General features: G+C 37.5%; 1 protein-coding gene across 4 annotated transcripts in view; it reads right to left on the bottom strand.

The window, feature by feature from the left end:
* Positions 1–15400, bottom strand: part of BCLAF3 (BCLAF1 and THRAP3 family member 3) — a 52861-nt gene that overhangs the window by 25828 nt on the left and 11633 nt on the right. For 2 of the 4 annotated variants that reach the window (XM_006911623.3, XM_025046599.1), the window contains 5 exons: positions 13655–13729; positions 10358–10930; positions 9329–9985; positions 1798–1970; positions 152–266 (listed from right to left, as the gene is read on the bottom strand). In XM_006911623.3, the coding sequence (XP_006911685.1) occupies positions 152–266; positions 1798–1970; positions 9329–9985; positions 10358–10930; positions 13655–13695 (1559 nt within the window). In that variant the 5' untranslated portion in view covers positions 13696–13729. Of the gene's footprint in view, positions 1–151; positions 267–1797; positions 1971–9328; positions 9986–10357; positions 10931–13654; positions 13730–13877; positions 13940–15400 lie in introns of those variants that run through there. The other 2 variants (XM_025046600.1, XM_006911624.3) reach the window with 2 other exon arrangements.

The raw sequence follows: 15400 nt of genomic DNA, 5'->3' as shown, positions 1-15400 counted from the left end.
GGCCCAGTACCTGCTTGGGTTTGGTCTTGTTTTTGGTAGGAAATGCAGTCCTAGAGCCTAGAGCAAGCCCAGGAGGCAGCACCTTCCCACATCTGTTCTGAGGCTTATTCCCATGAGTTATATGGGCATACAATAATGAAGCATTCATTACCTGTGAATTTCTGGATCTGAATTCAATTTATTTTCATTTACATCTGCAGCTTGTGTATCCTGCAGTTTTGAGAAACGCTCATGTAGAGTATTGTGAGGTGATGGAAAATAATTTGCTGAAAAAAAAAGAAACAAATAGTTTTATCTCGGTGTAATACTGATTATACATAAGCACAGAAAGAAGAGATTATTTACAAAACGTTCAACCTCTTTTCTCTTGGAAACGTGTAGGACCTAAACTTATTCCACAGACTAATCTGTAGTGCTCACGTGCTTTCCCAAGCCCAAGTAATAGTGAAACATCTGACTTATAAACCCAAGGATTCTGTTCCTATTTGACAGGCCTGCTTACTTGTCGGGGAAAAAGGTAGTGGCTCTCTCAAAGTGAGGACCTTCTTCAGGAGAAGACCTTACTATACCTGGGAAGTAAAGATAGTACAGAGCTCTACAGCTCACCTCGAGTAAACGATAACTTCAAATACAACCATGAAACATTTAAACGATTCTGAACAAATGCTGAATGTCATGTTTGCATATCACAGGCCTCCTGATACCATTTAACTTTAACTGAAGTGCATGAAGGCATTCTGAAATCAGCTATGCTACAGGCTTTTGACAGGATAGAGAGAAAGATAATACACTTGACCCATCAGAATGCTACTTAAGCAATTTTTTCCCCTAACTTGCTGTTCCTGTTCTGAGACGATCTAAATTTCTCTGTAATACCAGCTCCCTTTCCGCCAAGAATCACACTTCCTTTGGGTAACAGGGGCTGGAACTGAAAAGGTGAACTGTTTCAGACAAACTTCATGCTTTAAAATAAACATGTGCCTTAGTTTGAGGGATGCAGAGAAAATAACTTATTTTTGAAATATGTTTTTTGAAGGTAAAAGACTAATGCAATTATCTAGTAAGATATATAAAATAAAAATTTTGAAATCTTGAAGGTCTTATTTGTAACACCCACAATTGCCTTATTTACGCAGCATCAGTGAGGAAATTCAGTTACGTTCTACATAACTGAATTTTCCAATTAATGGAAATTGGCCGGAAGTAAAAACAAAACAACTCAATGCAAATATTTAAAGTATTTACTATATTATGCAATTCCCTGATGTCATTAAGTATGCCAAATCAAACTGGAATCTTTTATCGCTTGCTTAGCATCGCCCTCCTGGCACAAAGTCCCCATAATGCCCTCAGGGGCTTTAAGAATATCACCAAATGACCTAGATTTCCAGATTTCTTGAATGTCTTGAGTTTCATTCATATCTGGTTTTCGTTGTTTCTTCCTTCCTGTTCAGTTATCCGTTATTGTTTATTGCTGCTCTCAAGATGCTTGTCTTTTGCATCAGCCAATCTCTTTCTTTGTTACTTTTGTTATTGGAACTGTATATGAAGAATAACTAGGCCTAGGTATCATGGCTGCCTCAAGTCTACTATTCTTTAAAATAATTTTTAAAAAAGAACAACTAGGCTTGAATTAATACCTGCTACTCTCTTTAACACATTTCCTAATTAATGATCCAGCTTGTAATGAAATATTAATTACTATTACAATATTACAGATATTTTTACCTATTATCTTGTGAAAAGTCAGTACATTATTTTTGTGTTATCCCTAATGTATGTGTAAAATATACCAACCTTTAATTTGATGGATTATAGTTATGATTTCCTGAGCAAATTCTCTTGTAGGTTTGTTTTCAGTATTCTGAGTTGAGTCAAGATGTTCAAACACTGGATGAAAGTTCTCCCTTTTCCTGCCAACAGCAACCAAATCATGTGACATCTGTCTCTCTGTGTTGCTAGAAGCAACCCTAGAATAATTTGTAAATGTTTAACTAAATTTGAAACTATTTTACTGAGAAAAGAACTTAACGATTAATCAAGATAGCTATAAAACTAAAAAGATGTTTATCTTTTCTTATAATTAAGGTACTAAATTGTATGCCATAAAACATGTACAATAATGAGTAGGAGAAAAATAGCTATAGATGCATGGTTTTGAGTCTTCCTTTTCAAATTAGAGGTCATTAAATATTTGCCACCTTAATAATAAGATCCTCAAAATCCTAAGTGAAACCATTTTTACTTCAAAATATACAGCAAGGCATTAAATATACTCTTCCATATGCAAAAAAATTAATCAATTAGATTATTTTCTACTCTCAAATGTCCATAAAATTGTAAATCTAGCAAGCTTATACTGTCTTGAAATACTATCACAGTTAAAAAGCTGACATCAAACATAATAACTTTCCTGACTTAAGAGAAATCCTTATACCTCTATAACAGTAATGAGAAGCTTTGAATAGTATTTTGAAACCAAATTAATCATTTAGAAAGTCTCACTAAACTCTCAGAAAATGGTCTTAGTTGTTAGCAAAGTTATGATCATTAGAACCAATTATAGAGTTTATCCTTAAAGACATACTATCATTTATTGTATAACCCCGACTATCTTACCACTTTAATGCTTTCTGAATCTTTATAATTTTCATTAAAAGTTCTCCTGACTTTTAGATACCATTATAAAGCCACAATTATGACATATAGCTAACAAATATTGTGGGCTTACCACATACCAAACACAAGGGCTTAGAGTTTAGAGCATTATCGCATTTAATCCTTACAGTAGCCCTATTAGGGAAAGTGTCATGACACTGAGACAATGGATGTCTTGGTTGTTTCGCTTTATGTCCTTCATATGAACATAATCCTTCCAAGTGCCATAATGGGGAACTATACCTTATTCCAAGAATACCGCTCTTGCTTAAAACTACTCTTAAGTTCTTTGTCTGGAGGTAGTTTATGTGTCACGGATGAAAATGTCTCATTATTTTATATTTATACTTCATTTTGGACCCAAAAAGGCACTAACCAAATTGCACCAATCTTACGCCTCTTCACTTAACTCTAAATAGCTTTTGTCAAAAATCAAGTTCATCATCCAAAGAGATGAGATTAACCACTGCTAGGGATCTTTATGAGTATGTTACAGGCTCTGAAGATAAATCCAAAAGAAAAGCCTGAAATATGTTTTAAATAACAGCAGCACCACTGGAAAAAAAAATGATATAACAAAAACTAGTCAGGTGGATACGTTTTGGGGTGTGGGTGTATGCATGCACAGATATACTTATTTATTTAAGTCACTTAATGGCCATATATCCAAACCTGCTCCAGGGTTATGAGGGGCTTACAGATATCCTTTAACTAAAAAAATATAACTCCTCTAACAAGATGGTTTTAAGTGACTAATTTTAACTTATCAGAGGAAAGGCTTCCATCTGACTTTCCATGCTCCCTGCTCTCAAACCAGTCAAAACAACCCCCTGCCAAGGCAAAAACATGAAAAAGTGATTATGCAGCAGGTTGATGCCACTGCTGTGGAGTCCTGATTCATTAGAAAGACTCTCATGAGAAGGCTCATTTCCCTTCTTTCCTCCTAATTTGCTCCAAGCTTCCCACTGTGTATCTGATAACTAGCTAACATCCACGTAGCGATACACTCTAGAAGCTAGAATGGCCCTGTAATAATCTCCACTAACAAAGAACTACAAATGCTGTTTACAGAGGTTTAATGGTACAGAAAGTCTGTGCCATACGAAAACCAAACCAAAACAAAACAAAAAACCATAGCTTTAAAAAACATTTTACAGGAGAAAAACAAGATGTTTAAAATGAATCACAGAAGAAAATGTCGCATTATTTAAACTATAAAAATAGTCCATCCATAAGGAGAAATCAGTTGATAACGTTTTTTATTGCAGTCTCAAGTTACTCCCAAGAGGAAACCAGCTGATAAAGGCTTCCAGTTTTTCACCAAGTAATTATTAAAATTTATTTCTAATTTATTATTACTGGAATAACATCCCCACTCTATGCCCAACCCTCAGTTCATAGGAGTGCTGTGGTATACACTAAAATTATACTTAATGCCTCAAATTTTAGTGCTTAAACTGATTATCATTTTAAAAATTTATTCTAGTTACCCCACTGCAAGATTTTTAATTTAAAACACTAAAATAATGATTTTCGAGAAATTATACATAAAAATAGCATAACCTGAATTTTAGTCTTTTAAAAACAATTATACTTTTGCCATGTGAAAAACCTGAGAAAGCAAAATGTTCTAAGTATTTACCATTTGTCAATGTAATCACGTTAGTTCAAATTTTCCTTTTTGCTATTTCCTAAGACGTCATTGATCAAATTAACAATTTCAGGAACTACCCCCAAACACAAGTAGTTAAGCTGAAAAGACCAAATGTTCTCATTTTAGATGCATTTTAGACAGTTAAAAAATTAAAATATAGCCAAACACCTATATTCTAATACTGGTCTGATTAAAACTTCCAGATTTCTCGGTTCCCTCCCTCAACCCCTCCCCATTTTTTTTACTCTGTTTATGGATATTTCCCCCTGGTGTTTTCACTGAGCGCTGTGCATAATAACAAAGAAAACATAAAAAGCTACGTTAAACCTTAATTTCTTCTTGTACACAGCTAAAATCCATCAAAAAAAAAAATGCACGGCAAAACAACAGTAAGGAAAAAAAACAACAACGACCAAAACCAATGGATAATCCCCTGGCCTCCGGAAGCTTATTATAGATAACAAAATCCATACAACACAAAGGTTTTCCTTTCTCGGTTTTCTTCCAAATATAACGAACATTTTGTACAGCATCCTACAGTTCATAAAGACTCTCTCAATTATAATTTGTTCATGTTTTCCTAAGAACACTTTTAGAATTTGCGGAGTTGAGGGGAAAATGTTAGGGAGACTGTTACTCCCTTCATTCAGCACCTCTTTACTTGTTTCACGAGAGTTCCCCAACTGGCCTTGCCCACCCCACACCCTTCCAAGTCTCCTCTGGCAGCCAGAACCAAGCCACCTGCTCTCTCCTATTAGCTAATCCTGTCAAATCAGGCTGGCAGTGTGGCAGTCTTATCTTCACAGACTCCTGTATCCCTACTCCCTTTTACCAACACCTTGGAACTACAGAGTTCAAAGTTCCTGTGAGTCATTTCTGTCTTTGTTAACCTAGAAACATAAAATATCTTTCATCTCATCATCACATGTCTAAAATACACCGCAACCTTTGAAGCCTAGCTCACCCGTCAACTCCTGAAAGAAGCCTTCCCTGAATGTCTCAGCTTGAGATCAACGGAGTCACACACCACTTCACGCATCCCTCACTGTGCCACGGTATGACCAACACTGCCCGACTGTCTATAAGACCGGAGGAGAAGAGACCCAATCTTATGGCCATCTATAGTCCAAGGGCACCCTAACAGGCTGTCTCACACAGGGTGGGTCCTCAAAAAATACCGGCTGAATGAATAAATGGAAAATGACTTGGACAATTTGAAATGTGAGTTTCAGCTAAAAAGATGACAGACTTCAAAATTTCATTGAGGCCAATTTGTTTAACTTTCTTGACTTATTTTAAATTTTTCACTTAATTTAGAGCAATTTAAAATTTAAAGATTCTTTTTTTTATAATATAGAACCTCAAATATATAACAAAAGTTCAGGGAATCCTATGATGAGCCTGTCAACCCAGCTTCAACAGTTATCAACACATGGCCAATCGAAGCAGACTCAAGAGCCAGGAGGAATTGCAGGTTAATTTCGGCCCAAAAAGGCATGGCCAGGTGACCTGCCTAATGTCACAGAGCTGCTCAGCGGCCCACCAAAAGACAAAAACCTATGCACTCCAACCCCAAACAGAACGTTCACCTTCTGTCCTATACTAGGACATCTAAGAGATACTAAGAGAAGCTAGGGTGGAAAACAGGAATAAAAAGAAACCTTCTCTCAATTAATTTTTGATTAAAAAATGTATGTGAGAATTATTTTAGGAGAAAAAAAGCCTTACCTTTTTGTGATACATAACAGTGAGGTAGCAGGTTTGTATATGACAAAAATATCTCCACCCACAGCTTATCTTGCCTCCAGCTGAACAGTGCCTATTATAGGTAAACTTGTGTGATTAGGTTACCTTCCTTCAGTCCTCACTATAGTTTTTACATTGTTCTCCCACCTACACCACACACATCCCTTTCCTCAGAACATAAGGGCTCTGATGTCTTCTGGGGCCCATCACCCACCTCTCATCCCCTTTCATAAAAGGTAAAGATCTGATGGGGGTGGGGAGGCCCTTTTCGGATCTCTTGAGTGGAAAATAAAAGGGTTAAATATAACTGTGGCCAGTACACTCAGTCCAACATCACTTTGCTAGCCAATCTTTCCAGCCTGGATGCCCAGTACCAGCACCCGGGGAGGTCAGAGGAGCCTCGGATCCGTCTGCACCAGCTTATTCTTCTCCAGAAACTGGTACCCCCTGCTCCTCCCTCTCACTTCCTTCCTAGCCTGACCAAGGTTCAAGCTCTCACCTACTGTGCCCAGCATTAACCAAAACTCCCTTTATCTGCCCCAAGACTCCAAGATATATACAACAGTTAGTGTTTGGAGTTCATAAAAACCTTAGCGCACAAGCATACACAAAAACCCTTAGCACAAATTTTCATACTGTGACTCCCTAACTTACATTCTGAAACGTATGACTCATATGTAACCGCTACCTCTGATAATGCAGTTTCTGATAAAGCGGATCACTAGAATATGGTCTTCATTAATAGAAGTATTAGCTACGCCATAAACATTCAAGCAAGCATCTACTGCTGCTCTAGATACAAACTGGAACCTTAAAAAATCACTAGGTGATAATCATGTTTTCAACTACATATATTGATATTTGACCAAAGCTAAGAAAGTAAACAAATGCACAAAATGAACCATCTTAGTCTTTCCAAAAAAGTGGATAAACTCTCTAGATTTTAACCAATAACTAAACTCTCCACTAGCATTATTTTAATCTTTTCAAGCAGAGTAAAATTTAATTTATGTTAATAGCTGAGAACATGACTCTATTGAGGGCATTAACTACCTTTGTTTTATGCATAGCATATGCATAGTCCATCAGTCCATATACATAATTCAATCCAACCCCACAAAACTCTTCCACAACTTATTCATCAGTAATTGTAATAAGAAATATTTTGTTGTCTATGATGCTTTGCCATATGGAAAAGATGCATATGTTATTAAGTTATTTATCATTCACGGTTTAAACAGAAAGGATTTACAATGGAAGCTCTTTATTTCATAAGCCATCCTACAGATCCTTGTCAGGGAATTCAAACATGTGCTGACAGGCCCCACTGACAGGGCATAAAACTTCACAGAATTATAGTTTATAAACTCACATAAAAAATACAGTAGCCTCAATTTTAGGAAGCTCACTTTTGTGACACATGATGATCAAGCTTCCATTTCTCAATATCGAATTATAAAATTAATTGTGTTCAGTATCTTTAAAATAAAATCCTTCAAAATTGGTATTTCTAGTACTCTTTAAAAGTGCCACAGCCAATTTATTAGCTCTCTTTTAAGTATAAAACACTTCATTATTAAATGGGGGTATCATCCCTTTTATAAAAGAATTTGAGATTTTTTTCAATTTAATTGTGTGTAATTTTACCTCAAAATAAAAAAAATCTATAAACAAAAATTATATACTGAAGTATTTAAAAGGGAAAGTACTGATACCTGCAATTCATTTTGACATGCATCAAAAAAATAAGATGGAGTGACAGACGAATAGATGGGCAGATATGTGATGACAAAAGTAAAATAAAATGTTAATTGTAGACTCTAGGTGGTGGGTATATAGGTGTTCACTGTACATTTCTTTCAACTTTTCTGTATATTTGGACATTTCCATGATATGTTGGAAAGAAAAAAAGATTAACATCCCTAAACTTGATGCTTACAGCAGCCTTTGTGCTCTTAAGATTTAGAACTAGAAGGAAATAGCACAAAATGATTTAAGACACAGTATATGAAATAGGACACAAAATTAACACAGTATTATGACAACCATGTAAAAGGATTATGGGTTATTTCCTCACCTCTATTTGTTCAACTTTCTGTAATATAATCATAATTGTAAATGTTTTCAGTGCACATATAAATATACATATGTATATTTAAAAATATTTTTTCAAATACAACGAATGTAAAATGTCTAACTGATGTACTGTATACTTGAAACTAATAAAAAAAAAGTATATACAGGGACTGCCACACCTAACTTTAAGAAAAGGAACAAAATATATTTTGTTTAAAAAAAAAAAAAAAGGACATGGGTTCGCCTCCCTCCCTGTCATGTCCTAACCTTGGATTTTGTTTTCTCTTGTTTTTGTCAACTGTGAACACGAATGCACCAAATCGACATGGTCCATCGCTTTTTTAATTCACATACTGGTAATGTAATAAGGTAATGAACAGACTTAGCTGAAATAGCCAACTGCAGTGCCTTATTATCCTCAGAATTCAGAGAGGTAATATTCATCATGGAAGAAACATGCAAACCTCTTTAGGAGAATATAACCAATTACGACAGCAGTCTATTTTTTAAAGAATCATTAAGAGCTAAATCAAATGTCTTATAAATAGGCCTCTTTCTAGACTCTAACCTAATTTCCTCTACCTAAGAGAATCTAGTCAGTTGAGCACAAGTCATTTTGAGATGGCGGCAAGAACCACGTTAAGTCACCAGCCTCCTTGACTCATAAGGGGACAGACACATGGATTTGAGACCCAGACACTCTGACTTAGATAAGTCACTTCATTCATGTCTCAGGGCTTCATTCTCCTGCTCTATAAAATTGGGGACTGCTAAGGTCCCTTCCAGGTCAAAAATTCTCTGAAACAGGCAACAGGGAAATCATTTATAAAAACATTAACAAAACAGGCTCCGAGAGAGTGAGCAAGAAATAGGTTCCTTGAACTCCACCCAGCCTATCCCTGGACACAGAAAATCTGGCAGTATAAAAACACACAAATTCATGAAGAGGAACAACTCCATAGAATGATCTGCCCCCAACAAGCACCTTCAGATGCAACGTGGAAACAAGCGGACATGAGATCACCTCATATTACCAATCATGGGATTCATCCTCATTACAGGGCTTTTTTGAAAAGCATCTAGGCCATCCCTCTCCCCTCGATGGACTCTAAACACACGATTAATTCCATTTTCAAAGCTTCAAATAAAGGTGGCAGAAAGTTATTAAATATCATTAAGAAAAAACAAAAATACCTGGATGTATTTTCTGTTTTCTTCATATCTATTTTAACTGTAAGTAATTTCTTTTTAAGAATGGTAGGTGAAGGCTTCTCCTCGGAAAGTTTACTTTCATCAAGTTGGTTGCTGGGAGAGTTGCTCTCTCTTCTGTCATCCCTTTTCCTTATTTTGTTCTTCCATTTGTCATCATAGGGTCTCAGATCAGCATCATTTTTATTTGAATGAGTATAGGCAGTGCAGTTTTTCAGAGATGGTTTAAAAGGTTCTTTGACTTGCCCACTTTCAGTCTCTCTCCCTCTTCCAGCATTAAAGCAACTGGACTCTCTATTTATAGAGCCTTTCAGAGAACTGTGTTTTCTATCTTCCTCTGTAGAGTACTTCTGAGTTCTTCCATCAGAAAAGCCCTGGTCCTCATCTGAGGTCTTATGACGTTTGTAGCGATAGTCATTGGATACCCTGGTTGCTGAACTGGTCTCCGAGGTTTCCCTCTGAAAGTGTCGGTGAGCTTGGGGTGAAAGATTCCGCTGATCTTTCTTCTCTTGGTAAGGCAGAAGAGAATGCCTGGACTTCCACTGCGGATTTCTGGCAGACTCTCTGTTCTCATACCTCTCCATGTCTGTAGATCTTTCTGATGTGTGTCCATAGTTTCTGAAATACCGATCCTCAGGATACCTGTGTTGACATAAAGCAGTTTTACAGTTGCACTAAAGAGAAGAAGGTGAGAATTTATGTGTGGGATGTTGGGTAGCATGGCTTTAAATGTGGAATGCAGTGGCAAGTTAACCCCTAATCCCTCAAGCAAACTCATAGAGGCCCAAGATAGTTAAAAAGGGAATATCATTTTTTTTTCAGTATTATAGCAATCAACATGATTTACTCTAAAAATAAATACTTCGCTGCTACCAGTAAACCATGACTATATTACAATGCCTTTTATCTTTTTAGACAAAAGCTTTGCGAGGTGGTTATCTTCAACTGCAAAGCAAACGCACTTTCCACTTGGGGCTTTATACCAAACGACCCAGGTTTAATGTTTTCCTATACCTGTTCTGAAAAGAGCTCCTTGTCTCAAAATCTTCAGAGCCTCTTCTAAGTGACCGAGGATATTGTTCATCTTGTATCCTCTGGTGCCTCATTTCATCTTCATGCCACTTTCCTTCGAATCTAGAAGAATCTGCTACTGACCTCTGAGGTGCTTTCCCTCCTTTTTCACTTCCTCTAACTCTCTGGTCACCAGGAATATACCTTCCTTGCACTTGCTGGGGATGATAATTGCTCTGGTGCTCTTTGTAGGCTACACCTTCTGAGTATTGGGGCACGTACTGAGAACCTCTGCTATCATCCCCTCTTCCTGATAAATATACTTGGCGAGGCTTAGATGTATAAAAATCATCTAATGAGTTTCTTCTTATGTTTGGGGAAGGTGATCTAGGCTCATAAGATCGGTAGTGTGCATTTCCACGAAAAGGAATCCTTGCTTTACTCTGTCCATGTTTGTCACTGTCCACTCTCCAAGCAACGGGTCTTTTCGGATCCTTCCTATGGTCATAGTCATAACGCTCATGAGAATGCCTTTGCCTGTAGTATTCAGAATTTCTAGGTATTGGTGATAAAGACCTATGTAAACAAACAGAACAGTTTAGTTCATTTAAAGACAACATAAGTTTGTCTTAACATGACTTACCTAAATAAAATATTTGCTCTTCCACTCAAATTGAATCCATCAAATTGCTTTATCTGTATTCTAAATTGTCCACATAAGGGTCTGATTACGCTTTGTGCCCAATCCAACAAGCATACTCTTTCCATCTGGAATAATATATCCCATGTGCATATCAAAATGGGCTGAGCACACCTGTCCTGTTGGAGGAGGACCAGCTTAGGTACATAGCAGGATCCATTTTGGAAGACTGCTGACAACAAAATTCTGGCAAAAGGGCCAGTTGCCAAGAGCTTACATCAGGTCCTATGGCCAGCTAAGAAATAAGCAGGAGAAGGGATAGACTCGTGCAAATAAATGTATAGGAGAGTCTCTGGCAAAATGAACATAACCTCTGAAATTAAATTAGATTCGAAGAGTATATGAAGCCACAATAAACTCGAACTCAGACCCAAAACTGACTCCACAGTTTTTCCACTTGTCTATTCTCTCTACTAAGACGATATCGAGGAGCAAAAAAATACACACTTAAACAGTGTGTGGAGGTGGGGAAAGAATAGAGTCTTAAGACTCAAATCTCATGCTTAGTTCCTCCATAAATACCAACATAGATAAGTTGCTTTCCTCCCTCGGACCTAGTCCCTCACATATAAAATGGAAGATGTGCTGTTGAAACAGAGCTTGTAACTTCGGTGGGTGTATGCTTTAACACTGCTATAATGCTCTCCAGGGACAGCGCATCCTTCCTAAAACTACCTTCTCCAATACCTCAGCACTGTACTGCCAACACCGAGGCTTTCATTCCCACTGAGGAAGAAGGCTTCTGTATCCAGAGAAACCAGTTAGAGTTGCCTAGAGCCCAGGATAAGAGAGACAAGAGCCACTATGTGGAACACAGTGAAGTTCAATTTTGCACCTGGGACACTTCCTCCCATCCCACCTGTCTAATCTCCCCATCTCCTCCCCGAGGGTTTAATATCTGCTAACCAAAGAGGTGGCTAGCCTTGCAGCTTTTGTTATTGCTCCCTCTTTAGAAGCTGCCACAGAGTTGGAGCAACCATGAGTAAAACTCTTTCCATTTGGTGACCTGTCTGTGTCCCCCTTACAAGAAAGGAGGCAGACTTGGCTTCCTCACGTACATACTGGGATTTATATACTGGATTCAGCAATATCTCCCTCTGGAATCACCGAGCTAGATGTACTGGCAAGTGCATTATTTAGCTGAAGCAGAAGCTCTGTCATCCAGCTGGCTGCACCTCATCACAGGAAGAAGCAACTGGAGCCTTTGAGGACTTCCTGGAAGATTTTGTCTCTTCCACCATTAAGTAGAAAAGCTGTCAGCCAGAGAGGCTGATTTCTTCCAGACTGGACAAAACAGTCGATCTCTTATTTTAATCCATACTTCATGTTGAATACCACTTTGATATTATATTTCGTATCTGAGTTTTATTGAATAGAGGCCCTTTCTTCTGAAGGAGATTGCTGGAACAGTTGCTATCATTTTTAGTTCTCCTAAAGGGACAAAGGAGACCCTAGGAGTCTGTTGGAGACAATTCTCTGTGGGTCTCCTGTGTTCCGCATGCCCTGTGAGCAGAAGCACTAACAGCTTTTGTTTAGATGCAAACAGCCTGGGAAGATAGGAAGATGGAGCTAGCACCTCCCCCAGGGGCAGAGGGCCGGTTTGTTTGCTCTCCAGAATAAGATAATGTCTCTTCCAAGGCAAAAGCCCCTGATCTGGTTCGGTTCCTCAGCTGCATTGTCACCACCTGCCCTCAGGGGGCTGGGGGGAAGGGGAACACAGGAATGGGAAGCTCAGGCTGCCTGCTGTACTATGAGTAACACAGACCTTTGCCTCTGACCCAGCAGGGCCTTGTGACAGGCTAATGTGTTAGCTTGCGAGTAGGGTGAAATATTAATTCTTTACCGTTTTTGACAGAGAGTCCTGAGAAGGATCCTGGAAACCAGGCACTAAGTTTGGCAGGGTCTTTCATGTTCCCTCACTAAGGCCCACCACAAAAGGGTGAAACAAAACGACTTTTGTGCTCCCCCGTCATGTTAAAATCATTCACTTCTTTACATTTCCTCTTTTTCTGAAGCTCCTCCCCATTATAATTTGGTCTTCTAAACTCCAAATTAAAACTGCTGGAGAAATGACGGATTAGTCAATGTAGAACCATAATGAACAAGCATAATGGCCAAGTCATACTAACATGAAAAATTTTGGTCTGCCTTCAGTGTGTGTAATTATGGTCCTTTTTAACATACCAGTCACTTTCACAGCTCTGTACCTTTGCTCCTGCTGTCCTTAATTGGAATACTTTTCTTCTCTTTCTACCTTTAGAAATTTTACTCATTCGTAAATGGCTGGCTAAAATCTCATCTCTTCCTAAACCACTTACTGTTGCAAAACATGTAACACTCTCAAAGACATTCCTTACTCTCTCTTGCTGTGGTCATGGCATTTCTTTATATTATGAATTAATCCTAGCTGCCAGCTATAATTAAAGAAAGCTGTCAGCTCCTAGAACCTAGAAATATAACCTCTATCACTGTAAAGCACCTACTGTGAGTAACCAAGTCCCATGAGCTTATCAAAACAGGTTCTTAACAGTACTTGTGAATCTGAAAGTCGAAGTACATCCTAAATCCAAGCTTGCTCTACTAAACTAAGAACTGCTCACCTGGGTTTCCACCTGGGCGATCTAGAGTGAGACCGTGCCATTCTTTGACACGTGAGCCACTATCCACTTTTTACACTGCAAAGAAACACAGTATTAGCAAGTTTGTAGAAAGAGCCTGCAACCTCCTCTAAAAACAGTGAATGCTACAGACAAAAAGTTACTTAAGCCCTCTGTGCTTCAGTTTACTCATCTGTAAAATGGAGATGATAATAATAGGACCTACCTTACTGGAATGTTGTGAGGTAAAAATGAATTAAATCAGGAGTCAGCAAACATTTTCTGTAAAGGGCCAGATAGTAACTATTTGAGACTTTACAGGCCATATAAGGTCTCTATGCATCTTTTTCTTCTTTTTTATTAAACAACCTTTTAAAAATGTAAAAACTATTTTTAGCTCAAGGCCCCACCGCCCCCATATACACACAACAGGCCCCAAATACCAAATGCAGTGTAGCTTTATGATCTCTGAGCATGAGAAGAGCTTAGAATACTGCCTCACAAACAGCAACTGCTAAATAAAGGTTCCAAAAAAAGGAAAAAATTACCCAGAATTCTTCTCTCTCAACACAACCACTACTACCCGCCTGTCTTTCACCAGGTACATAAACATTTCATACAATCACAGTCAACGTGTTTAGGAACACTTGATGATATCTCCTGCTTTTTAAATGGTTGGATAATAAGAATTACAATGCCTAATTATAGTACTCAATTGCTACCTAATTTCCACCAGATAAATATACTGAAACTTAATTAAGCATGATTAGACATTTAGCTTGCTTCTGATTTTTTTTTTGCCAAAATAAATAATGTCAAATAAGCAAATTTTAAAAGACACATAAACTTGATTTTTAAAATATTCTTCAGTCTTTAAAAGAAACCGATAGCTTTAGGAACTGAACTTAAAAATACATGATTAGGGTATAATCTTCTATACTAGATATTATTTACATTTTAGTAATCCTTCTCAGTTCTGATACTATAATTAACTAGTTCCCAACCTACTGGCCCCAAACCCCTGGTGGCTTTCAAAATTATTACCATAGGTCCATGAATAATACATATAGCAACCATGCACAAACTACATAACACAGATCTCATATATTATAATCTCTATTTTGCAAATTTCTGAAGCCACTGTGGTGATTATTGAAATATAAATGTTTTCTTGCCACTATATGTAGTTTTTCCGCTGACTGATTCAAAAAGTACAACTGTTAATATGCGGACATCATTTTAAAAAGAGAGTCGAACATTTGCAAACTATCGTTAAAATGAATTTCATAGTCGAACATTTGCAAACTATCATAGTCGAACATTTGCAAACTATCGTTAAAATGAATTTCAGAAGAAAGTAAAAGTATATAAGGTCAAAGGACTTGAACCAGATCACTTATCAGAAGTACATTCAATTCATTTAGTTATAACACTGCTTCTTTGCAAAAAAAAGAATTTGAAGCTAGTAAGAACAATTAGTTCAGATGTACTATGCAATTAAGACACTTAAGGCGAAAATGTTTACTTAGTAACTAGAAATATCAAAATGCATTCATTCGACAGATGTTACTGAGCACCTATTTTTGCCAAGCACTATGCTGGGGATACAGCAGTGAAGAGAAACATGCAAAAATTCCTGCCCCCTAGAGCTTACATTCTTTTGAGTGCGCTTGTAATTTAACCAAAGAGGCTCTTGGTATCAGTTCATCAATTTAATTTTGTTCAATTAAACTGAACAAATAATGAACC

Source organism: Pteropus alecto, unplaced genomic scaffold (genome assembly GCF_000325575.1).
Source record: "Pteropus alecto unplaced genomic scaffold, ASM32557v1 scaffold23, whole genome shotgun sequence".
Lineage (NCBI taxonomy): Eukaryota > Metazoa > Chordata > Mammalia > Chiroptera > Pteropodidae > Pteropus > Pteropus alecto.
This window is presented reverse-complemented; position numbering and strand designations above follow the sequence as displayed.